Below are 27941 nucleotides of genomic sequence, written 5' to 3' on the forward strand. Positions count from 1 at the left end.
ACCATTTCTTATCTCTACCCAAACTGATTCTACATCTTGATCTTTAGAATAAAGATCATCCCTCTCTATTGTACTAATGTTATCCTTAATTAATGGAGCTACCTCTCCACCTTTTCCTAGCTCCCTGTCCTTCTGAAATGTCATGTGCGTTTGAATATGTTGGTCCTAGCCTTTTGTCTTCCAGCAGCCATGTCTCTCTAATGGCTATCAGATCATACATATTTATTTCTATTTGAGCTGTTTTGTTACATGCTGCATGCATTCAGATACAGAGCCTTTAATTCTGTCTTTATACCATTTTTCCAATCTCTAGCCTTATCTGCTGGCGCACTCTTAAGTAGGTATGCTCTGTCCATTCCTGCCATGCCCTGAATATCATTTCTATTATTGCTACCTTGATCTCTTGCCTTGTCTTCTCCCTTTAATTGATCACATCTTCCCACGCTTGATCTCTTGCCCCTACTATTTAGTTTAAAGCTCTTTTTAACTGCCCTAGTTATGCGACTCGCCAGAACACCTTGTCCCAGCACAGTTTGGGTGAAGACTGTCTCAACAGTTCAGCTCCCCCTTTCCCCAGTACTGGTGCCAGTGCTCCATGAATTCCTCCCACACCAATTTTTGAGCCACGTATTTAACTCTGTAATCTTATTTATCCTACGCTAATTTGCTTATGGCTTAAAGGTAATAATCTCTGGACTATTACCTTTAATGTTTGGCTTTTTAATTGGGCCCTTAGCTGCTCATACTCCTTAAACAGAACATCTTTCCTAGTCATACCTATGTCATTGGTACCCACATGCACCATGACCACTGGATCCTCCCACTCCTACTGTAGGTTTTTCTCCACTCCAGAGCAGATGCCCTGTACCCCGGTACCAGACAGGCAACACATCCTTCTGGACTCACTCTCAGCTGCAGAGAACTGTGTCTATCCCCCAGACTATACTGCCCCCTTCTACCACAACATTCCTATTTATTCCCTGCACTTGAATGGCTTCCTGTATCGTGATGCCATGGTCAGTTCGCTCATCCACTGCTGCAGCCCCCAATTACATTCATACAGGTTCTGAACACCTCAGACCTGTTGGACAATTTCCTTAAGTTTTCCAATTTATTTCTCTTCCTCCTTGTATTGAAGATATTGGCTAGTTCTGTACTATATTACCTCTAAACTTGGCTATCCTAATGCACTTCTTGCCAGCCTCTCATCTTCCACCATCTGCAAACTTAAGCTTATCCAAAATTTAGCTATCCATATCTTAACTTGCACCAGGTCTCATCACCTCCACGCTGGCTGACCTACATTGGTTAAGTACTGTCTTAATTTTAACATTCTCATCCTTGTCTTCAAATGTTTTATGATCTTATATTTGCATGTCTCTGTAGCCTCCTACAGCCTCAGAGAGATCTGCGCTCCTCCTGTTCTGGTCTTCTGTGCATCCCCGATTTTAATCACCCCATTATTACTGGCCATGCCTTCAGATGCTGAGGCCCTAAGCTTTGGAATTTCTTTCCTAAACCCCTTTGCCTCGCTACCCCTCTTTCTTCCTTGAAGACACAGTTATGATCCTTGATCAGTACAGTAAAATTTACCATGGAAACCTTATCAACCCTAACCTCAGCAAGTACCAGCACTCGTTTTTGTCTGTGGAGCCAAAATCTTGGATGAGCCCCTAATTCATGTTAGGATCCTTGACCAAGCCCCCAGGTTTTTGGTAAGATCCGGTTAGGAGACAAAGTTTGAGATTCAAGACGCTTGCTAATTCGAATAAAGCCACAAGATTCCATGGGTTTTGAACAAACAAAAATAAAGTTTACTGTACAAGGTCAGAAAAATAAAACCGTTTACAACATCTCTCTTATATTTATCCTGAATGTTAGAGTATGAGGTACATGTGAATTAACAAGCAAACTATGGTCGAACCCACGACAATATACAATAAATGGCCAACAGAGGCGCCATGGATTACCCAGTAACACACCCAGATATCACTAAACACTGTGATTGAACCAACCTCACTGAAACTGTTTCTCTGACGAGGTATTCAAGACCCCGGCTTTGAAGATGTAACCTGGGAATTCTCTCAAAGTCAGAGGCATCAACAATGGCCCATCACGCAGAGTGTCAGTCTCCTGAGATTCCATTCCCCTGGATTCCCGAGTATGTGCTCAAGCACAGCTCCAGCGCTTGGGCCACACCGAGCAAGACACTGCTGCTCCAAAGGGGATACTTTTGGCCCATAGCATGTAGTCACCAACCTCTGCTGCCTTGTTGGATCTTCAGCACACCCCCCCCCCCCCCCCCCCGCCACCATGGTTGACAGGTTCTCCTCCTCCCTCCACACTTGAGTTGCCAGGCTGCGTTGTGCAGCCGCAGCCCCCTGCCTCCACTCCCCTCCTACTTTTTAACTTAACTGGGACTTCTTCCTGTCCCAGTGCCCTGTCTGGGACTGTTCTTTTTGGACCTTCCCCTCTCTGCCTCCAGTGACGCTCTGCTGCTCGTCGCACAACCCAGGTTTTAGTATGATTTTCTTCAATGCACAGGGGTGCTGGGTCAAAGGGCTTAAAGTCAAGAACTGCAGATGTGCATCCTGCTCCAGGTCTGTACATGCGTGACAACTCTGAGGTCTGTCAGGAGTTGAAGTTCTGGACCTCCACACTTGCCCTTAAGTTAAGTTGGACTTCAAAGCAACACTCATAAAACAATCATCTTTGACCAAGCTTTTGGTCACTGCCCTAATAACTTATGTGTTTTTTGTCAAATTGTGTTTGATGCTGCTGCGAAGTGTGATATCCACCTGAGGGCCTTGGGGCAGGTCGGATAGGTGCACGCCCTTTCCCCATAACTTTAATAACTCACTCGCGTTCAGGCTGGTTCCCTATCATCATGCCAAACACCTAACAAATACAAGAAAGAACACATCAATAGTTGCTATATAAATGAAAGTTCTTGTTGTATTGGGATAGTTCTGAGAATGCCAGGCACATTCAGCACCTTACCTGTGGCCAATCTTCATATGTGAAACTTGATATTGAGTTCGCAGGGTATTTGATTGTAGGGGACATAACAGAAAGCATACTCCTATCCTCTCCAGACTTCAACATAAAGTCTATTTCCCAGCAGTATTGTTGGATAATATCTAGGAGCAGGAATGCTGAATGATTTGATCTCTATACCACAACACCACCCCCACCCCTTCACCCACCTCCTGATTGCACCCTGTGCAGCAACATGCTCTCAGGCCATAGTTTATGGTTGAGAATTTTGAAACAAAAAGTTTTAGAAACTTTTGCAAGACCAGAGAAATCATCACCAGATCCCAAAAGATATTAATACCTTATTTCAAGTTCCTTAATTTTATATTTATAGCTTCTGCATTTCTATATATATTCATTATATTTGTAATAATTCCCTTAATATATTCTTGGTGAAATTTGCAAGAATTAAAGATTAACTCAGTGGCAGTTAGATTAATATATTTAATGTGCCATGGAGAATGGATTAAAGGTTAGAAAATTACCTTTTTAACACTGGTGGTGCTGTGTTGCAAGTTAATTTGTACTTTGCTTAGGCAAGTACAGTGCCCAGGATAATTCCTAATTTTCCTAGTTATATGTTTTGACAAAAGCTGAATTTTTGACTCTGGTCTCTTATATTTTGGTTCAGTTTAAAAAGCATTTTTAAACACAACAAGCAGAAGGGGAAAGAAAACAAATCTTAACTCCTTCACCCCAAACAACACCTTGCATTTATATAGCACCTTTAATGTAGTGCCAAGGTGCTTCACAAAATTTGACACCGGGCCACATGAGATACTTGCTTGGTTTAGGGCATGTCTTAAAAAGGAAAGGGAGGTTGGGAGACAAGCTTGCACTTATATAATTCTTAAAGGTTATCTTATTTTTGCCTGTGGAGGGAAAACCAGAGCATAGGGCCTTAGTAGTGGAGTGATCAAAATTGGGATATGCATAAATACCTGAGGGCTGTACTGCTGGGCGAGTCAAAGAGATGGAGGAATTTGAAACTAGGATAGGAAGAGGTGTTGCTGGACTAGGAGCCAGTGTAGGCTAGAAAGTTTTGTTCATCTCATACGAGCAGTGTGACAAATCAGAGACAGTAGACAGTTGAGAGAGATGGTGGTGAGGTATAGCTGGATGTTGATAATGTACATGTGAAACCACCACAAACTCTGCTCCCTAGCCAACAACACCATCTGTCACCATGCCAACTGTCTGAGGCTGAACCTGACTATTTGCAATCTGGTTGTAACTTTGAAATGAACATTAATCAAGTGGTTGATGCTTTTCGTTTTTTGATTGATGTAGTGACTGCACATTTTAAACTTAGTTTAGCTGGTAGGAACTGTATCTCTACACTTGCACTTGTATAATTCTTACAAAGATTATCTTTTTACTGTGGAACAAGATTGGATATTTCTTTCAAGAAATACTTTGAGTTCTCCCAAAAAGAATTCAAGAGAAAGGGACTTGTTTGATTTGTAAAAATTAGTTAAAAGTTCACGCCTTGATGCCACAAAATGGTACGCTTCCTTTTGATGCACGTTCGTCCTTGTATTTGTTAGGTGTTTATCATGATGATAAGAAACTAGCCTGAACTCGAGTGAGTTATTAAAGTTATGGGAAAAGGGCTTACACCTAATCCATCTCCCCCAGGGTCCTCATGCAGACTGGCTTCTGTACCTATTTTAAGATTCCCAATTATACATAAAACAATATGTTAATCTATTTATAATGTTAAGAACATAGGAACAGTAGTAGGCCATTTGGTTCCTTGAGCCTGCTTCACCGTTTAACTAGATCATGGCTAATCTTCTACCTCAACTCCCTCTTCCCGCACTATACCCGTGCCTATTGATGTCATTGGCCTCTAGAAATCTATCAACCTCTGCTTTGAACATACTGAATGACTGAACCTCCACAGCCCTCTGGGTTAGAGAATTCCAAAGATTCAGCACCCTCTGACTGAAAGATTCCTCCTCATCTCAGTCCTAAATGGGCTACCTCTTATTCTGAGACTGTATCCTCTACTTCTAGACCTCCCAACCACAGAAAACATCCTTCCTACATCTACCTCGTCGAGCCCTGTAAGAATTTTATACACTTAAATGAGATTACCTCTCATTCTTTTTAACTGTAGAGAATACAGGCCCTGTCTCTTCAACCTCTCCTCACAGGACAATCCTGCCATCCCAGGGATTAGTCTGGTGAACCTTTGTTGCACTCCCTCTATGGCCAGTATATCCTTCCTTCAGTAAGGAGACCAAAACTGCAGACGATACTCCAGGTGTGGTCTCACAAAGGCTCTATACAAGAGTTTTCTTTTTGACAACATCGTTGAGTTCTGACACGAGCTTCAGTTTCAAGAGCGAAGATGAATACAGGGTACTCACAACTTGTTCTTGTGGCAGCCTTCCATCTCATAAGATGATAGTTTGCCCCATGGTAATCAACTCTGTGTTAACTATTCTAGCAGTCTCTGCAGAGGAGTACAGTGGACTAAGAAGGTGGACAATTCACTGCCCTCTTTTCTCTGGGCCCTCTTCTCAGCCAGCTGAGCTTTTCATTTCTGCTCGCCTCTTCCAATGCTCTTCAAACAGTCAGCCTCCAGGGGTCATGGCCTTCAGCAACTGTCTTCCAGTTGTCAGTGTCATTGTCCATCAGCTTCATATCATACTTGCAGGTGTCCTTGTAGCGGACGTATGGACATCCAGGAGGTTGTAAGCCAGCGGCCAGTTCATCATACAGAAGGTCTTTGGGTATGCAGCTGTCATCCATTCAATGAACGTGGCCCAACCAGCGGAGATGTTGTTGGCTTAGCAATGATTATATGCTGATGGAATTAACATGCTCCAAGACCTCTGAGTTGGCGACCTTGTCCTGCCAAGAGATAACGAGGATATGTCTAAGACAACAAAGGTGGAAACTGTTCAGCCTTTTCTCCTGGCAAGCATATGTTGTCCATACCTCACCACAATGGAGGACTGCGCTGAGGATGCAGGCTTGGTAGACTCGCAGGTTGGTGTTCTCAGTAAGGTTGCTGTTGTTCCACACTTTTACTCAGCTTGGACATAACAGCTGCAGCTTTTGTGATGCATGTGTTAATTTCAGCATTAAGTGGCAGATTGCTGGTGATTATGGAGCCTAGATATGTGAAGTTACCAAAAAACTTCTAGCGTCACATTGTCAATGCTAATAGATGGCCATATGGCACAACCTGGACCATAACATTTGTTTTCCTGATGCTGATGGTCAAACCAAACTCTGTAGACGTGAGAGCCTGTCCATTTGCTGCAGAACATGTTCTTCGGTATGGAATGCTAATGTGACATCACCAGGGTAGAGAACTTTCAGATGATGACTCAGCGCACATTTGCCTTGGATCTCAGGTGATGAAGGCGGAACATGTTATGTGCCATGTGGAATACACTTGTCTCTGTGACCTAGAGTTGTTGTGCAGTGAGCAAGCTGATGGATTGTATGTGTGAGAGACCTTCAAGGGAGCACAGTCCATGTGGGACAGTTGATGTGATACGTCTACTGTGTGAGTGAAGAGAGTTAGCATGCTTTCCGCTTTTATGTGCTAGTTTACTTATCATTTTCAGCCCAGGTTGCTGGCTAGCAGCAGTGTGAGAAAACGAATGTGTAAGTCTCTCCCTTTCAATACACAGCCCCTCAATTGGCAAATCCTCAACTATGCCTCCTTGTGGCTTCACACGGAATCTGGGTCCCTCACAGCCCCAAGCTAAACCTTTAGAAGAACTTTGAGGAGTTTTGGCCCCCAGATATGCAGTGTGCAGGCCCACCGGCATGTGAGCACACCTTGGCACTCATGAACCAAACTCTCAGCTTTGGTTGAATGGCTCCATTGCCTTGGAGCCTTAGGAGAATTGAAGGTTAAGGGAGTGAACCCTGACAAAATCTGGAGTGGAGCCCAAAGACAGATTGATGTCTAAACATGTCATCTTTCCGGAAACTCCTAAAACCAAGCCGGTGCCAAACATAGTGCATTGCATTGCTTTGGACTCAACTAGGGAGGTCATGAGGGGCATCCTTGACTTTTCGGCAGTCTCGGGTCTCCATAAATTTCTTCAGCTTGCGCCCTGGAGAGGATACTCCAGTTTTGCTGCTGAGCGTTAAGTACTTAATATCTCTGCTATACCCCGTGAATCCCCTGTAAGCTTTCCTTGTGTCTCCTTCAGTGGCCCAATATAAGTGTGGACCATTCTCTGACCGTTCACATAGAAGACCATTGTCTACGATCCTCTTTTCCATTAACCTTTCAGCTGATCTAACTGTATCCTTGGTTTTCTTTAGCTATTCCCAGTGTCAATCTGTTTTGTTGATTATTATATGACCTAAGTTTGTAGAAACTGAATTTAACTTTTTTTCTAACTGTGGTGTATTCAAATTGGAGAATGTTTAAGCCTTTACTAGTGATAGTCTATTCTCACTGGATAATTAATCTAAAAGCTAATGCAATTAAAATGTTTTTCTTATCTAGTTTATATTATTTCTATAGGAAGCTCAAGGTCACATGACCTATCCATGTGGATAAAGCAAGGAGAAGCACCATGTCATCATGTGTCTCAAGCAGTTCTGCTGCCAAGAGGCCTGTAAGCAGGGTTGAGCAATGTGGCAACAACAACGAGGAGCAGCTAGATATCAGTTGTAGTCTGTCATCCTTGACCATTGACTTAGGCATGGAGTCTTTCATCGTTGTGACCGAATATGATCAGGGTACTACTGACAGTGAGCTAGGACAAAACGGAGAAGAAATGATGGAAGATGAACCTATGCAAGAGAGTAATGAAGTAGTCAGATCCTCCTGTGATAAGACTTTGGGACGATTGGAAAGAGCTCAATCAGAAGATGTCCGACAACCTAGAGTAAAGCTAAGTATGTCCAATCGGAAGCTATCTCTTCAAGAAAAACCCAGTTTAAATCAGACATCTGCCAGCGGCTCAGTCATTAATGGACGGTATATTTATCCTTCTTTGCCATATTCTCCAATTACATCACCACATTCTTCTCCTCGGTTGCCTCGTCGACCAACAGTGGAGTCTCATAGAGTGTCTATTACAGACCTGCAAGTAGGTATATTTTCCTGAATAAACAAATGAATATATCAGAACAGCTCTTCTGTACTGTTTTACATGAAATAATTGTGATTTTGTTCAAATTTAATGATATAACATCCATGTTAAATCTGGTTATAAACAAAAATGTTCCTCAGGTACAATTTATCATTAATATGATGGATATTGTCAGTGAATTGAGGAATTGTTTCAGTTCAGATGACAGTAAAGAAAATAAAACTTTGTTTGTTGTTAGTGCAAGTACGGGCATTGAAGTGAATTAAAGAAAGATTCACCGTAATGACTTAAATGTCTGGGAGGCACTGGAAAATTAAACTAGCATTTTTAAGAACATAACATAAGAAATAGGAGCAGGAGTAGACTATCTGTCCTCTAGAACTTGCTCTGCCATTCAGTAGAATCATGGTTGAACTTTGGCCTTAACTCCACTTTCCTACCTGCCCCCGGTATCCCTTGATTCTCTGAGAGGCCAAAAACCTGTCTGTATCAGCCTTAAATATATTAAATGATGGAGCATCCACAGCCCTTTCGGGTAGAGAATTCCAAAAGTTCACAACCCTTTGAGTGAAGCAATTTCTCCTCATCTCAGTCCTGAATGATCAGCCTCTTATCTTGAAACTGTTCCCCTTGTTCAAGACTCCCCAGTCAGGGGAAGCAACATCTCAGTATCTACTCTGACAAGCCCCATCATAATCTTGACTTTTTCAATGCAATCAACTCGCATTCTTCTAAATTCCATAGAGTAAAGGCCCAATTTATTCAGCCTCTCCTCATTGGGCAACCCTCTCACCCCAGGGTCCAATCTAGTGAACCTCCACTGTACCACCTCCAATGCAGATATATCCTTCCTTAAATATGGAAACCAAAACTGCACACACTTTCTCCAGGTGTGGTCTCACCCAAGCCCCGTTCAATTGGAGTAAGACTTTCTTATTCTTGTACCTCAATACCCCTACAATAAAGGTGGACATGCCATTTGCCTTCCTAATTGCTTGCTGTACCTGCATGCTAACTTTGTGTTCCTTGTACATGCACACCCAGGTCTTTCTGAACATCAACATTTACAAGTTCCACACCTCTTAAATATTTTTCTTTTCTATTCTTACTACCAAAATATACTTCCCCACATCATACTTCTGCCACTTTGTTGCCCGCTCATTTAACCTGCTTATATCTCTTTGTGTCCTCCTCACAGATTACATTCCAATCCTGAGGCTTTCTCCTATTTTTTTGCCACATTATAAGCCTCTTCCTTTTAATCTAATGCTGTACTTAACTTCCTTAGTAAGCCACAGATGGATCTTTCTTGCTGGGTTTCTGTTTTTCGACAGAATGTATTTTTGTTGAACATTTTGAATTGTTTTTATAAATGTTTCCCACGGTTTATTTACTGCTACCCTTTTTATTTACCCAATCAACCTTAGTCAGCTCTCCTCTCATATCTATGTAGTTGGTTTTGTTTAAGATTAAGATTCTTATAGTCGTTTGGTGCACAGAGCTTGAGTATTGCTGAAAAAAGAGACATGCTATCAAAGCTTTTTGACTTACACTCATCAGGGTACTCTCAAGAATTTTCCAACTGTAATGGGGGAACAACAATTTATGCTGCATGAGAAGAGAGTGCTGATTGGTTGGCAAGTAGACTCTGGTAGTGGCATTGCCATGGAGAATGCACCAGGGAACAGTTAACTGCCAAGCTTTTGTCCAACTTCAAACCAGGCAGGTTGACTCTGGTCAAGGCATTGCCATGGAAATAAACCAGTCAATGGCTGTCCCCAAAGCTTTTGTTTAGTCGAAAAAGGTGCAATGTGTGGACTTGCTCTTTCTGCCTACAAAGGTCAGAGCCCTGTCTGTGAATATATGTAGCTTCTAGCATGTGTAAATGAGCCCCACTGCGAGCCCAACTGATAATAAATTGGCTTTCAGTGTAATTCTCGGCACAATCAGGATTGTTTAGCAAGTGTTGTCCAATCTCAGAATCATATCTAATGTTGGACACTGTTTTGAGTTTGTAGGCATGGGCTAGTTGGGTATGGTATGTACTTTGCTTGTTGCGAACAGCCAAAGCACGTGCAACTTGATATGATCCACCAGTGGTTGGGATGTACAGCCTACGTACCTGTCATCACAGCAGCACTGAAATTCATATGCCACGTTACTCACTTGTGTGATAGGCAGAGCTTGACAGCAGCATCCTGTTAGTGGAGAATAACACTCATGTTACTACTGCATAGTAACAGCATGAAATGGCTAGCTTCACCTGTTCAAGTATTTGAGACACCTTGCGCTTCCAGGGTAATCTGAGGTAGCCTCCACATTTTTCAGGACCGATAGTGGCGGCCTTAGGCTCGTTCATGAGTTTGCACGATATATAGTGAGCGATGATCTGATCAGGGTAACCATTATGGCGCAGGATGGCTTTGATGCGCCATATTTCAACATCAAGCTTGCACGGTGAGCGAATGGCTTGGGCCCTATTTACGAAGTTGCCAATAAGACCAATCTTGTAGCATGGAACTGTAGGAATTCCAATGCGTATATTGACCGGCGAAGGTAGGCTTGTGGTAAACAATAGTAGAGAACCCATTGGCAGATTTCTCAACTACCGCACCGAGGAAAGGAAACTTGTTTGACTGCTCCATTTCAAAGGTGAATTTGAATACAGGATGAAGCCCATTAAGGTGCGTAAGGAAGTTCCTCATGGATTCAAGTATAGCAAACGTATCATCTACGTATTGGAAATGTGCAAGGGATAAGGAGGTTAGGTGTCACTCCATTGAAGATGCGTTTCTCGTGTTCAACATTAGATGTGATTCCATCATTGGACAACCCTGCTAAACAATCCTGATTGTGCTAATGATTGCATTGAAAACCAATTTAAGATTGTCAGTTGACTCACAGTATGGCTCACTTAAGCATGCTAGAGTGACATATATTCACACACACGGCCCTGTACTTTGCAAAAAAAAAGAAACGTCCACACATTGTGCCTTTTGCAACTAAACAAAAGCTTAAGGAACAGTTATTCTCGGGTTCATTCCCCAGGGCAATGCCATAACCAATCAGAGTCAACCTACCTGGTTTGAATTTGAACAAAGCTGGGAAGTTAACTGATCCATGCTGCATTCTCCATGGCAGCACCTCAATCAACCAGAGTCTGCTTGTCAACCAATTGGCATTCTCTTCTCATGCAGTATAAACTGTTGTTTCCCCGTCATAGTTGGAAAATTCTTGTGAACTATCATGATGAATGCAAGACGAAAAGCTTTGATAACATGCCTCTTTCTTTTTTCAGCAATTGATTCTTGTTTGTAGCTTTCAAATTTAATATGGAATTCAATTGCATTATGATCACTCTTTCCCAGTGGATCTTTTATGATGAGATTACGAATTAACCCTGCCTCATTGCACAATGTTAGATCTAAAATAGCATTAACCCTAGACAGTTCCGCAATGTATTGCTCCTGGAAACTGTCACAAAAGCATTTTACAAACATCCTCAAGACCACCTTTGCCCATTTGATTTGTCCAGCCTGTATGAAGATTAAAGTCCACCACATCTATTACATTGCCTTTGTTACAAGCTCCAGTTATTTCTTGCTTAATGCTCTATCCAAAGGTATTGCTACCTATAGGGGGCCTATAAACCATTTCCACCAGCATTTTCTGACCCTTGTTATTCTTAATCTCTACCCGGGCTGATTCTCCTTCCCGATCTTCAGAGCCAAGATCCTTTCTTTCCATTGTCCTTAGGTCATCTGTTCCTATCAGGGCTACTGCTCCTACTTCTCCATTCTGTCTGCCTTTTTGAAATACTGTGTATCTGGAATATTTATTTCAAAATCTTGATCACCCTGTAACCATGTCTTTGTAATGGAAATTAGGTCTAGACCATTTCTCTCTGTTTCTGCCACTAGTTCATCTATCGTGTTGTGAATGCTTTTCGCAGTCAGATTTATTTGCATAGACTTTACTCAGTGATGCACAATTACCATTAAACTCTCTGCTCCTTCCTGTCCCTGTTTGCCTTTACCCAAATCACAACACTGCATTGTTACCCCGACTTTTCTCTTTAGATTTCTGAATTTCCGGACAACAGAACCGTCCCCTCACACCTTTTAGTTTAAAGCCCTACCCACAGCCCTAATTGTACGATTTGCCAGCACACTGATCTGAATCCAGTTTAAGTGGAACCCATTTTAAAGGAATGGCTCCCTCTTTCCTGAGTACTGGTGCCAGTGCCCCAGGAATCAAAACCCATTCTCCCCACACCACTCTTTGAGCCACACATTTAGTTCTCTAGTCTGCTTGACCCTATGCCAATTGGCACGTGGCTCAGGTAACAATCCAGAGATTTATTACCTTTGAAGCTCTACATTATAAATTGGACCCCAACTTCTTGACCTCTTAGCAGAACATCATTCTTAGTTCCACCTATGTCGTTGGTTCCTATATGGACCACGACAACTGGATCCTTCCATTCCAAGTTCATCTCCAACATTGTTCTTAATGTTCTTAACCCTGGCAGCAGGCTGGCAACACAAACTTCGGAGCTCCCAGTCACAGCGGTAGAGAACAGTATCTATTTTCCTGACTATACTGTCACCTATCACTACCACATTCCTTTTCGCTCACCCCGCTTCAATGGCATCTTGCACCATGATGACATGGTCAGTTTGTTCATGCACCCTGCAGTCTTCTCCTCCTCAATCACTACACGCTGGGCCCTCATACCTGCCTGACTTGCAGTCGCACCCTCCTGTGACCAGTGACCATCTCTAGCATTCTGCTTAACATAAGGGTGTGACTGTCTCCTGGAACAAAGTATGCAGGTAACTCTGCTCCTCCCAGATGCCCCAGAATGTCTGCAGGTCAGATTTCAGCCCAGCAACTCTGAGTCAAAGTTGGTCAGGCTGCAGCCACCTACTACAGATATGATTATTTGGGCCTGCAGTGCACTCCGCATTATGTTACTGTATCTCAACAATACCTTTTTACTAGTTATTTGCAAAGAATTGTACAAAAAGGAATTCCAAAGTTAATGGGCAAACCCTGAATGGTCACTGATGTAAAAAAAATCAAATATTTCAGTGGTTTGTTTTTCAAAACCAATATCTGTTCTGGCAAAATATTCAAAACTTGAAATGTGTTCCAGAAATCTGGAGCAAAATGTTGCACAATGTGAGACACACTGATGGACATATATTCTAAGCTATTTTAGCAAATGACTGTATTGTACATTCTGGAAAACTTTCATTCTCATGATAATGCAAACTGCACTAACTATCGGAATTAGATCACCGGCCTGTACAGAAAATCTGAAACTAATTCGTGTTGATCCTTGGGACCTCCTGGATCTACTTGTCTTAGTTACTCAGTGGATAAACTGATTGAATTGTTGCTGGAGTTTCTTCTAGGTACTTGACTGATTTGTGTGGGTAGTGTGACAATATGGCTGAGTGCATCACATCAGTCATAGTACTTGCAATGTTGTATCCTGTCTGCCTTGTTTCTTAAGTAACTCATTTTTCTGAAGTGAGTTTTTCGCACTACTGAACATCAAAATGTTAGCTTTAAAACCAGTTGTTGTGAAGCTGGAGCACTAATCTTGCCGTAGCTCCCAAGGATTTTACTCTCTAGTTATCCCTGATAGAAATTCATGTGCACACATTGGGTGAGGACAGGATTGGGCTTGGCTGTGATCTCTTTCTCTCCACCTTCTGGTTAGAAAAGCTTCCAAAACTTGAAATGCATCCTGATTATGGCATCAGAGCATATCCAACACATGCAATTATATCCCACAAGGAGTGAAAATTTTCAGAAGGGAAGGGGAGAATGGTAAGGAAAGAACATCAAGGGAATAAATATTGCTGAAAGAAGCCCCAGCAGCAGCAGAGCTGGGCCATTAACTCCCCTGTTTTGAGAATCTTCTGGTGCTAATTTCTTGTCACTGAAATATGTAGCTTATATTTGTTGCATTCGAACTATAATTCAGGCTCAGCATTCAAAGTAAATTGCCTCTGTTTTAGTACAGCTGCCATCTTATTTATTTGCCAGATCATTCTACTGGAAATCAAAGACTCTGTCCCCACCAATAAACCACTGTATAGCTTGCTGCCTGTTCCCAGATGGACCTTCAAATTCAATTAACAAATGTGGATTGAAAACTAGCCTCGGTAATGGTGGCCATGAAACTATCATCAGTTGTTGTAAAAACTCATCTGGTTTACTAATATCTTTTGAGAAAAGGAAATCTGACATCCTTACCTGCTCTGGCTCACATGTGACTGCAGAAATTCAGCATTGTGGTTGACTCTTAACTACCCTGTGCAATGGCCTAGCAAGCCAGTCAGTTCAAGGGCAATTAGAGGTGGGCAACATCCTTGCCAGTGATGCCCACATCCTGTGAAAGAATAAAGAAAAAATTCTACATCATCCATTGCTGTTTTCCTTCTTGGTCCACCCAAATAAAGGACAATAAAAGGGGGTCACAATGCACAAGCCAATTATAATTCAAATTGACAAACCTGAGGCTGCAAGCAGGAAGCCTCAGGTTCCTGACCTCAGCTATCCAGTGAGGTGCTTAGTGAATGTTGGATAACACTGTGGTGTGTAAATCAAAAGATGTAGCTGTGCCTAATGGCAGTGAGTAGAATTGGAAGGTGGAGGTTGGGCAGGCTGGGGCGGGTTATGGGGAAACTTTCAGCTTGCAGGGATTTTCAGTACTTAGTTTGAATGTTTGTTCATTGAAAAAAAAAGTTTGTCTTCTGATCTGTATCTCTGTGCAGTTGACATTTATTTTTAGAAGTACTCATGATTCCCAGGGTCCTTACTGCTGTAGAGAAATTTTAAAAATAGCAAAAGTTCGATGCACCTCTGTACCTCCCACCATGACTTCAAAGGTCTCTGTAAAAGTTCTTAAGCCTGAGTTTTGCAGTTCTATCAAGCATTTTTATTTACCAGTGCACTGAAGTGCCCATAAGCCTTTGAATTCCATGACGTTTATGGGAACAATTCATCGTCGGCTCTCCCTCAGTTCAAGGATGACATCTACTTAGCGTGGCAAGTTTCAGCTATGTGCCTTCATGTGACAAAACTAGCCAGTTCTTGATCCACAGATCTTTGAGCAGATGGGGCATGATGTCCCATGAGATAGTGGGATCGGGAGTGCAAGATTTGCTTTCTTTTCTTCTGCTGCTGCTCTGCCTCCCCATTTGTCCTCTCTTGGAATGCTGGCCATTTGAGAATTGAGAAAACAGGACCTAGCAGTAGAGATGCTTTTTGGCCATCCAGGTACAGTGTCCAATCTATCTAAGTTCATTTTCCAGGAGTTTTGCCTGAATGATTGTGGAGCTGGCTTCAAGGAGGATACCAGCATTTGCTCAACAGTCCTACCATTGAATCCAGAGGATGAGATGGAGTCTTGCTGATGGAACTTTTCTAGCACTTTTTTTTTGTCTCACTGATACTATCCAGGTCTCACTGTAGTACAAGAATATGGTGACAACACCTGCTCTGTACGCAGGGACTTTTGGCTCGTAGAGGCTTTTGTTGTCAAATACTCATTGCCGTGGTTTGTAGAAGGCTGAGCTGGTGCAGCTGATCCCACTGTTGGACCTCCTCATCAATGGTGGCTGCCAAGTTATGGGAAGCGCTCAACATATTCTAGTGTCTCTTCTTCAACATTTATAGGAGGTGGAATATTTGACTGACCAGGTATGGATTGAAATAAGTTTTGTTTTGGCAACATTAAAGGACAGGCGGAGTTTCTTGTGTGCAGAATTGAAGAGATCAAGAATTGCTTGAAAATCTGGTGCACAGTGGATACCAAGACTATATTCATCCACAAACTGTAGATCATGTATGTATATGGTAATCAGTTTATTTTTCGCACGGAGGCACCCGAGATTAGAGTTTTCCATCTAGGCAGGACTTAACACTCACACCAGAGGGCAGTTGATCTTTGAGGTGAATAACCACTGTCAGATTATAAATGATATGGGGGCTATCTCACGGCCTTGCTTGACACTGGTCCGGATCTCTTTCACGAGACAGTTGTAGTCATATCATCATGAAGCAGTTGCAGGACTGTGAAGTTTCTTGGACACCTAGATCTCTGGAGCACAACCCACAGAGCCTTACGATTTACAGCGCCAAATGCTTTGGTCAGGTTGATGAATGGATAAAAGAGTTCCTGGTGTTCTTGAATTTTTTTTGGCAACAAAGACCATGTCAGAGGTTCTCCTCAAAGATCTAAAGCCACACTGTATCTCTGGGAGGATTTCCTCAGCCGCAAGAAGTAGGTAGTTCAGGAAAATGCATGTTGCATTCCTGAAGTCAGGGGTAGAGGGAGGGTGGTAGAAAGAGCTATTTTTCCTCCCAAATCCAAAGGATAACTGCATGGAGTATGGATGTGAGCAAAAGCCCAGTAGCTTTGAAGACCTTGGAATACCATCAGGGTCACAGTCTTTGTTGTTTTTCATCCATTTGATTGCTTGTTGCAGCTCTCCCATCGCTGGTGGTTCGTCAGTGGATTTTACCATAAGGTACAGAGGGGTAGGAGAGTATCAGCCTTGACTGTGGATTCACAGTTGAGTTGTTGAAAATGTTCTTTCTAGCATTGATGGAAAAATACAAAACCCACAGAGGCATCCTAGATCAAAGCACTGGCACCTCCTAGATTAAGTCATGCTTCGAGTCAAAGATCTAAATGATGATCCATGCAGGGGACTGCCTGCTGGACAGCTTATCGACTTGTCTGATTGGTGATGAACATCCACCTAGCACCAAGACATCGCAAGACCCAAAAGGAAGAAGATAAATGTTTCAGCATGAAAGCAGCCTGATTGAAGAGAGTAATTCCAAGTGCAGCTTATGACCAATGGAAATTCTTCAAAGAGCCAATTCAATTCCAGAACAGTAGGATCAAATGAAGTTAGCTGTACAGAACTCCTGTGTCCAGACATTTGGGTTTGAGCATTGTTGTCACCAGGACTGGTTTGATGAAAATCATGTGACCTCCAAGAACAAAAACGAGCAGCCTTCATTGCCTAGCAGAACAACCCAAAGTCACAAGTTAAGAAGGCAGAATTCCAACAACTCCGCCCCCCTCGTACTGCCACCCCCTTGCTCTGCCCAGACTCCCCGGTGGCCCCACCACACTGCCCTACCTGGCTCCACCCCCCCCCCCCCCCCCCAGCCCGCCTTGCTCTGCCACACCCCCACCCCCTTTGCTCTGTCGCCTCCCTGCCCCCCCCCCCCCCCCTCATCACACCTGCCTCACTCACTGCACCCCCCCTCCCCGGACCATCTTGGTGTTGATTTATTTATATGCCTTCAGGTACAGGGGATTTCAAGACTGTGGCTTAGTGGCACTTTTGGTGACTGGGACCCTGAATACACCCAGTCTCCAATGTCACTTCAGCACCCATGGCATTAATAGCAGTGTGTGGGGTGGCCCCAGCCCCTGAATATTGCCTCGCTGTGCTCCTGACAACAATTGCTTCATGTATGTTCGCTGGTGTTGGGAGAGGTGCGGAGTGCACGCACCCAGGACTCTGAATGCTCAAGTTCCCTGGCGCGGGTGGCATTCATTGATGCCTGTTCTGGAGTGGCGATTCCAACCACCACCCTGGTGCATTGCGGTCACACGGGAGGAATAGTTGGGGGGAAAAAATGGTTAGTAATTTTTCCCAGTTGGCCTTGCAACAGCTGCAGGCCCAGAGAGGTGTCAGAGAGAGAGGCCAGGGGAGGTGTGGCAGGGCCTATGGCATGGGCGGGATAGGGGCTGCCCCCTCTCGTACGTACGAACATACGGATTAGGAGTAGGCCATTTGGCCCTTTGAGTCTGTTCTGCCATTCAATGTGATCTTGGCTGATCTGATATAAGCTCAACTCCACATTCCTGCCTAAACCCAATAATCTTTCATCCCCTTGCTTATCGAGAATCTATCTACTTTTGCCTTAAAAATATTCAAAGACCCTGCTTCCACCACCTTTTGAGAAAGAGTTCCAAAAACACTCAACCCTCAGTAAAAAAAAATTCTCATTTCTGTCCTAAATGGGCAACCCCTTATTTTTAAACAGTGGCCCCCGGAGCCCTCTCCCATCCTCACCATCTGAATTCAGCCTACCGCAGGCTTTCGTCCGTCAGTTCCGCCCTGTGCTCCTGCACTGATGGATGAAACTGTTCAAGATGTTCCCCCCACCCCCGCAACTGCCCCAACCAAATTCCCTCTGCCACAAACTGAAGCCTGGGAATATATCAAACACAGTCAGCAGTCAGACCTACAGTGCATTGGGCTACACCGAGAAGGAGGGGCATCCACCTTATTTCAAAATCTGGTCACCCTAACTTCCCCCCCACCCCCTCCCCCAAACAACCACTTCTTGCTCGACCCACTTTATCTGTTAGGGAGTTATTTTTCATTTATCTACTTTCTTCGATATGTTTTTAAGACAATTGAGGTTACAGGATCAAAAATGACCAGTTTACCTAAGCAACATATATTAAATATTGAGATAGAAATTTACCCTGGGGAATATTGTTGACAGTAGGACAACAACAGAGCAAGGTTGTGGAACAGGCCTGATGTGCCTGCCAGTATAAAAAATTTCAGTATTAAGTAAGTATTTTTAAAAATGAACTGTTGATTTTTGTTATATAATATAGTATTAATTGCTTTTGTACTTCAGGCAGTGGATAAGATGTAATGCGAAGAACTCAATGGGCTGTATAGTTTTGACCTTGATTTTTTTTGTAGTAACGGAATCTAGTGCACAGTCTGCAGCCCTGCGGAAAATCCTATTGGCTTGCAAGCTGAGACTACTGGTGCCGGATTCATGATTGAAGGTTTTTTAAAGACAGCAGTGATGTATTCAGAATAGATGGATGCAGTCTGTTGTTTTAGCATAAATTTTATTCTCAGATTATTATAAGCTTCTGGTATGCTACATCTGTGCTATTCATTACTATTTTTTTCTGTAGACCTGAAAATGTGAGCGCACAAAATTTTGAAGGAATTGAAATAGATTTAAATAACATTTAAAATTGCAGCTTCACCCAACGTGCCCCCAACCCCCATGCTAACTTTCCATCAATTGACTCAGATGGTAAAGTTGCTCTCATGTGAGGCACCAGTTGTGCTGATAACATTGGCCTTGGCACCCTTGAACTGTGAAAGGCCAGAGCAACCAGGGTTTCAGTTCTTGTTTGCTGTCCAGCAGCCTTTGCTGGGAAGCGTTTATTTGTAGAATTCCATAATACTTTCATATTGCCCATTGACACAATCTGAGCTCATGTATGAAAAATGATTACTTCGGTAAGTTAAAGCTTTTCTACCATTATGGAATTGTACTTTGGCAGTAGTCAGCGTCAGGAAAGGCTGGGAATGAAGAAACTTGACCTTTAGAAAAATCAGGAGGCAGTAATTAGAGCACTTTCTAGGCACTTGCCTGTTGAGCACCGCAAAAGTTAAGGTCAGTTCAAATTGGTTGCTCTAGGTAACCCCTCTTGGCCTGTTTGGCACAAGTATTAGCGTATGTCTTGGAACAAGTCACCCAGCCACCATGGCAAAAGAGAGCATTAAGAGGTTAGACAAAATTTGGAGAAAGCTTGTTAGTATGCTGTTGATCATCATCAAAGCGCTAGAGCTCAGATTAGATTATTATAATTTCAATCCCCATGCAGTTTGCTTTTTGTTTTGAGCCCTGGTGAGCAGAGTCTGCAGAATCTCCTTGCTGAAAAAGGGGAAAACCAAAAGGAAGAATTGCTGGCAGCAGTTGACACCTTGCAGGCATGTATCAGGGACGTTGATGGCCTGCTTCATGGTAGTATCATCACAGAAACCAGGTAGATTGAAAATGGACCATAACTAAAGAAAATATATTTAAATTAATTTAAAAATTGGGAGTTTTATGATATGTAAAAATCTGCATTTTTACATTTTGTATAAGTTGCATAGACAGCAGCTTGCAAAGTAGATTATGTTCTTCAGACAGTGTGATTACAAATACAGAATTATTCAAATCATTGCTACAGCTGCTGAACAAGTCTGGCAGCCCTTCATTTTTTGTGAGGTTATTTTCTTTATAATGAGTTAGCTTTTGGTCAAATGCAAATGTCAAGCTTACAGTTAATTGCTCATCCAGTCATCTACATTGTATTCCCTAGCTTGTAAAGTCATTCATCCTGTCTCATATCAATCTATTCAGTTACCTGCAGTCAGCTACCCATATCCATATAGCTGCTCACTAAATCAAAATCCGATAAATTATCCACCTACACACATCCAATTAATTAGTCTTACTCCTACTCGATCTTCATTCACATACTACCTCTGTATCATTCTCACACCCACGTAGTCCTCCTCTGCATGCACATGAAGATGAAATGCAAATACATTATTCACAATTTAATTACCTGCATTCAGTTCTTTAGGCATGAACAGAATTCAGTGATCATCTGAAGCAAGGTATATCCCCAACTGTGATATTTTACCAAATAGAGCTTTTTTTTAAAAAAATGTCCTTTATAGATTTTGTCAAAAATGCAGGTTCTGAAACAATTTTTCAGAATTTATTTGTTGAGGATAGTACAGCAATCACTAGAACAGTAGCAAAAAGTTTGCATCATGAGCTGTGGCTGATTCCTGCTTTCTTGCTGGTCTTGCACATAATACTAACAACTTCACAGTTTAGGTTTTCAAGGAGGCTCCTTCCACCCAAGCCCAGTGCTGGACAGAAGCAGTGTACCTGAAGTGTTCTCCTGATTAGACTTAGGAGCACTCAGATTTCCCCATTCCTCCTGACTAACAGAATGGCAGGAACTTGAAGTGCTACTGCGAGTTTCTCAGTGCTGAAGCTGCAGATTAGATCTCAGCAATTGAGATTGTCTGGTTCTTAACGGAAATTGGACCAGAATATCAAAGGAGAGGTGCACAAATATGATTAACAATTGAATCTTCAGCTGGCTCCTATACCCCTGCAGAACGTATGGTTGCCAGGGGACTGGAGCAGGCTGTGTTTCTCTGGGAACACAACCAGCATTTCCTTTTTTAATGTACACCCAATTTAGCTATAAAATTGGTGCCAAATGGATTAGAACAGCACTGGCTGGTACCTTTACCCTCTAGCCCATCCATTAACTCAACGAAAGGAAAACCTTCGCAGTTCACCCACACTGGCCAGGATTTTCTGCTTCAGGCCTAAGTCCCATGGCGGGGGTGGGAAGTGGGAATGTTTCCACCACGGAGCCCAACAGGAAATCGCACGGAATTGTGTGATGCTGAGCTCATTAAAATTGCAGCCGCAGGTTTCCCAGTGTTTTACGCATTAGAGCAGGCAGGATGTCATGTGCCCTGCCATAGTATCTGGGTGCCATATTTAAAAGGCCCCCAGACAGCAGCTGCTCGAGAATCCACTTCCTGGAACCACCTGCAGCTCGAGGATCCATGTGATAGATGCTCCACTCATGCTGCACGTGATCTTCCACGGTAAGGCTTGACATACGCATGCCACGTTGGTCCGGACATGTTCTGGCCCAACATGAAATCGCGTCAGCGGGTTGGGGGGGTGGCAGTTGGACTGGGGTGGGGTGATGGGGGTAAATTCCAGTCGGGTTCATTTGCATCCAGATGATGGGATGCAAAAGGGCTTCCCGACAGCCTCTGGCAGGAATGGCACTGCCCTCTTATCCCACCACAATGGTCAGGATCGCATGTTCACACCGTTGATTCCTGCTGTCGGGAAACCGATTTTGTAGTTCCTGTGGGAATGTCCACCCACCACAACTCATGCCAGTGACGGGGGTGGGGGGGGGGGGGGGGGGTGGTGACAATTCCGTTCACTGTAAAGTTCAGTTTCAACTCTTGGTCCATGCTGAGTAAGTTGATCTGAACCTGATTAGTATTTGGGGTGCTACAATTGATTTCAGTGCTTCTTGGCCCGGTGAAAAAAAAATAGCCAGGATTTCCACTCTTAATAATTACAACCATTGTTGGAACATAAACGTGTGGACATTGGGTTTGCCTATGATGCCCTCCAAAATTGCATAGTCTGCCAACATTCACTCCTTAACTTTCTACTGAAAAGTAGTTGTTTGAGTAAGTTACTAAAGGGGAACCCATATTTGCAGGATGTGCACCAGCAAATGTCAATGCATTCAGAAAGATAAAATAGCCAAAGTTTACCATTAAACAATACATTTAGCTTAAGTTATAACTTCAAAGTTAGAAGTACACTTTAATTCTAATGTACAAAATAAACTAATTCATGAATTCTAGAATATGGTGCACTTATTCCAGGAATTAACCTTTTTTATTCAGCTCATTCTGCTGCTCTGCACCTAATTATCCAGCTATCTGTAGTGAGGAACTTTGAAATTCGTTTATCCCTACCGTATACTGTTTGGAAGTGGAATTTGACCGCATGTGAACAGGTTTGCAAAGTTGTGACCTGTTCATCACATAACCACAAAAAAGAAAGAAGTAACCTAGACATTGTAGAAGTTACTCCATTTGTTTCTTTTAAGTAACTTTTGAGGAGTAGGGACACATTGGCGGTTGATTGAATTAATACTGATTCTACTGAAAGCAAAGTTACTTATATTTCAAATCTTGTTATCTTACTTTCTGTGAGCAAGACATAATGAATACACAGAGAAACATCAAACCAAGTGATTTGTGCTACTCTTAACTTCTCATAATACAGATATTTAATGCTTTTTACCATCGCAACTGTATAAGTTAATTGGCTTCTTGCATACAAGCAAGCAGCATATGGTAGTGATAGTTCAGTAAATAACATTTGGGAGTCCTGGTGATTAAAACAGTGTAGATGACATGCATATTGTTTGTGATCTAGTCTGTAAGAATTTATCATCTTTGTATGAATTATGTGTTAGATTTAATCCAAATGAGATATAAAATCAAGGTAAAACTTATTTTCTAGAATTCCAGATTCAGCAGTAATTTGTAAGAATGTCACATATCCTCAGAAAACATGCATCAAAGATATGATAATCATGAATTCAGTTAGCTGTTAAAATTTAGGGCACAGAAAGAACCACAAGTGTCACCTGTACCTCAGTGGGTTGCACTCTAGCCTCTAAGTCAGAACGTTGTGGATTTAAGTCTCACTCCAGGGACTTGAGCATAAAACCTAGTGTGAAACTCCAATACAGTCCCAAGGGAGTGCTGCATTGTTAAAGGAGCTGTCTTGTAGGTGAGACCTTAAACCAAGGTCCAATGTGTCCTCTCAGGCAGGCATTAAAGATTCCATGTCAATATTTTGAAGAGGAGCAGCAGAACTATCCCCAATGTCCTAGCAAATACTTACTTACAGCACTAAAACAGATTATCTGGATTTCATGTCATTGCTGTTTGTGGGAACTTGCTGTGTGTGATTGGTTTCTGTGTTTCTTAATTTAACAGAACCCTGAGATTGTGAAAATGCACTTTTTTTATTCTCCATCTAGAGCTATCTAATCCCATTTCAATGCCTGTATCCTTTTCTATTCTTCATTTTCAAATGCTATCCAATTCCCTTTTAACTGATAATTGTTTTAATCAACATTTGTGGTTAAGCATTTCCTGTTTCAATAAGCATCAATGTGGGAAAATTTCTTCCACTTTTCCTTTACATTCTCCGGGTGATAATTTCTGAGTCTGCTCCCAATTTTGCGGATTCACATTCGGTGTGAATAATCTTGCTATTTACCCTTCCACAATTTTGCGAAAACCTGTGTTTAATTCCCTTAGTTTTCTCTGTTCCAATAAAAAGGCTCAAATTTTTCAAGTTTCTCTTAATTTGCAATTTGGCTTATCAGCAGATGGCAGTTTTTTTTCTTGCTTCAATTTCTTTGGCTTTTTTTTTTCTTTTGCTCTTCTTCCAGTTGTCTGCAGTTCTTTGCCCATCTGTTCTATTATGCTTTCTACAGTTTGGCTTCTCTTTGTGTTCCTTTCTACTTTTTTTCTTTACCTTTTCACTATCATTTGCTGGTGGCAGATGTGCAATGTCAGTTGACATGATATCTATTGTGGGTGCAGATTAATTTTTTTGAGGGAGAGGCATAGCCTGTGAGGAGGAGAAAAAACTCCAAACTTCAGCCCATCTTTTCTGCTTGTGGGGTGTAGAGTTTTGGGAAAGGGAGCACTGCAGTTTGATGGGAGCCTTTGAGGTCACACATGGCTTACTGGTGGAAAGAGAGAGGATCAGAGCCACTGGCTGCATTTCCCAGTGGTCAGTATGAAGTACTGGTCAGAGGAGACATCTCCCAGGACTCCACACCAACTGTTTACAGGTACCTTTCAACAAATGAGGGGATCTGGGATGAGGGGCACTTTTTCTGGCCTTGGAATGATAGTCTGGGGAATGTCACAGGCTGGCATCAGGGAAAACAGCAGTGTGAAGTATTATGGACAGGAGAGAGAGAAACTGAACTTCTTAATCCCCTCCCTGTCTGTGCATAAGCAGAGGTGTTTTTTGAATTATTTTTAAAGTAGGCTGTGTCGTGTTTCCCCAAACCCTCAATTTGTGTGATCCAATTTACTAATAGCTTGCAGGAAACTCGCGTTATGATTAACTCAGAAGATTAGTTTATTCACATTCAAACCCCCAGTCAGGGGAAGGGGAGGGAGAGTGGTGGGTGAGTGTTAGCAACCTCATACACGCACGCATATACAGTAAGGGGGGGAATAGAAAATATGAATATTTACAACTATGGGCAACAACAGCTTTTTACAAAAAACACAAATGAATATTAGTTCATGTGATTTCCAGAGTCCGAGAAATCATAGACTGGAGGCTGTTTCTTTCATGGCGGAGTTGAGTGCAGATGAGTTCCTGGTTGTGTACAACAACAAGACAGTCCTCGAAACAAATGACGATGTGGCACTGTGCTTAGACTGCTTGGTAGGCAATGATCAGAGACTTCTAAAATCAAACATGCTTCGAGGAGTTGAAAGATGGTAGCTGGCTGCTTGTTCAGCTGGGAGCTGCTGGAGCTCTTTCCGGTTGGTGTTAAATCAGCAGTCTGGGGGTTTCTCATTTCTCAAAGGATTATAGAGATTTCAACGTGGTCACTCGAGTCATGTGACCTTCTTTCTCTACAGTGATGTCAAGAGGATATTTATCTCTTGTCTGGGACTGGCTTTGGTTTCAGGACTGCTAATGCCCCAGCCATTAACGTTTGAAAGTGTTCCATCCATAATGAGGTTATTGTCAGGAAGCCATTGTTTAGGCAGACCCTTTGACTCAGCTTATCGAGATATAAATGATGTTCATTGTCCCCTTAACGGTCCCCTTTGAAATGGACCTGTACAGTCTCGGATGTGAGATGGGACCGTTAACAACTCTGCAGGAATAGTAAATATAGATCTGCGAGTCCCAAGGTTTTGTGATTATATGTCCTTACAATTAGGGATGAGATTCCATGACGATGGCAGGAGGATTCTTTTGTTCTTGTAACTTCTGTTGGGAGCTTCCAGAACAAAGGGCCAATCCTGTGGTCCTTTGATATGACTTGTAGCAGCCATCTTTTTTGTTCAGCAGAAAGTCCATTTTAAAACTAGAAAAAAATTATAGTTTTGATTCATACAGTTTTGGATTTTTTGCCTTATTGACATAACAGAAGGGAGTGATCATGTGGCCCATAATGCTGAAAACTAGACATGACTGAAGGGTAAGCATAATATAACTCTGCAAACTTAAACATCATCAGCTTATACCTAATACACTGGCATAACAGAAATAGCATAACATGACTTTCCTGTAAGTACACGAAGTGCAGACTATATATTATTTAGATATAATTTAACATATTGATGAACTTGATTTAGTCTTTATTAATTCAGGAAGCCCTTTCTTTAATTGTCATAATTGTTCATTGCAATAATGTCCTGACACCATCAATACACTTCAAAGCAATTACTTGTGCATCTTTTCAGAGAAACCTGATTTTATTATTAAAGCATAGGTTTTTTCTAATTTTGAAGTTTAGCCAATACAAATGTGATATTTGAGCTACTTTGTGATGCCATATTGTATATGTGTTTTATTAAGCAAAATTCTTGCCTAATGGCAACCATAATTACTATATTAGACGATGATGCTCATTATTCTGCATTGTAACACACCAAGAATCAGACAAGGAGCGTCTTTAACAATTAAATAATACATTAACTGTTCCCCTCACACAAATTAAGTTGATAGCATTTTTGTACTGAACACAAAATATCATCAGGAATTTGACATTTGCTTAATCATCTGCTGCCACTTGCATTAGGGTGGAAAATGTGGCTGATTATATTTAACTTGCAGCCCCCTCAACAGTAGCAGATTTCAGACATTGTTCTCTTCGACGTTTAGACTGCACCCCGTGATGTACAATAAGTATTCTCCAGTTTCCATAACATACTTCAGTCTGAATGCAACTTTATAGAACCACCTAAATGACTATTTAAGAGGGGGAGAGGGCGAAAAAATAAAGAAATGGGATCTGGTTAAATTTTTGTTAGGGTGGTGCAAGTCATTCATGGGCAGGATTAGCAATATTATTGGCCTATTCAATTTGAATTACTATTTCAAAATATTAAATCATCTACATGTAACCTCCCCTTTTTTAACTTCCCACCATCTGTTATCATTTAACCGGCATTGTAAACCAATTTCCATCCCTGCCATTTCCACATTTTGATCGGACTCCAGGTATGAACATCATAAAAGGGAGGGTTGAAATAATCGTTTTTGTTCAAACACACGAATATTGATTATCAGTTGATCTACCTAGTGTCCTTGCTATGAATTGCCAAACTTCAGCAAGGTTATGGCTAGCACATTGAAGTGTGTAGCAAATTTAAGGCTTAAGGAGCTAACTTATTCTCAAACATTAATTAGTATGAATTTAGGTTGTATTCCTTAAGTTTAGAAGGTGATTTAATTGAGATGTTTAAAATGATAAAAAGATCCAATAAATTAGATACAGAGAAGTTATTTCCTCTGGTGTAGGAATCCATAACAAATACAAAGTAAATATTAGAACTAGGCCATTCAGGAATGAAATCAGGAAGCATTTTTCCACAAATTAGGTAGTGGAAATGTGGGATACGCTCCCAAAAATGCAGTTATGCTGGATCAATTGAAAATTTCAATACTGGGGTAGACTGATTTTTTTTTTTATTAGAGAAGGGCATCGGGGAATATTAATCAAGGGCAGATAAATGGAGTTGAGGCATATGATTTAGTTGAATGGTGGAATTGACTGAAGAATCTGAATGGTCTACTCCTGTTCCTAATTTCCTAATTTCTGTATTTTCAATCATTTTCATTCCTTTTGTGTATATTGTGTACTTGATTTTATGCAATTAGCTGTTTTCCTTTGATGTTTTCATCTGTTTTTGACACTTATTAAAATTCCTCCGTTTTTCATCATATTTCATTGTACGCTCAGATGTTCTGTTTCATGTTAATATTATCCTTTATGTTTTATTGATTTATTTCTCCTGATTTTTTATTTTACAATGTTTTCTCATGGTTTTTCAGGTTTCCTTTCCTTTACCTCTCCTATGGACAGGTTCTTCTACCACTAAGACTGTAATTGGTGAGATTTTTGACCTCCATTCTTATTCATTACTTTAATAGAGTGGACTTTACCCAGAAGCAACAATCCTCAGTTACATTATATCCAGAATTCTTAACAGAAGGGCAATGCTTCATCAATCTGGAGGCCTCACTCGGTAGTTATGTCATGGTCACAGGAATAAGAAAAAACAGATTCAAAAATTAATGGAAAAATTAGTCATGTATTTGAAGGATTAATCACTTTGC

General features: G+C 41.8%; 1 protein-coding gene across 1 annotated transcript in view; it reads left to right on the forward strand.

Moving 5' to 3' along the window:
• Positions 1–27941, forward strand: part of LOC144687724 (calcium/calmodulin-dependent protein kinase kinase 2-like) — a 121332-nt gene that overhangs the window by 13057 nt on the left and 80334 nt on the right. The window contains exon 3 of the mRNA XM_078554169.1: positions 7541–8111. Within this exon, the coding sequence (XP_078410295.1) occupies positions 7593–8111 (519 nt within the window). The 5' untranslated portion in view covers positions 7541–7592. The remainder of the gene's footprint in view (positions 1–7540; positions 8112–27941) is intronic.

The sequence above is a fragment of the Cetorhinus maximus genome, chromosome 12 (genome assembly GCF_964194155.1).
Source record: "Cetorhinus maximus chromosome 12, sCetMax3.hap1.1, whole genome shotgun sequence".
NCBI lineage: Eukaryota > Metazoa > Chordata > Chondrichthyes > Lamniformes > Cetorhinidae > Cetorhinus > Cetorhinus maximus.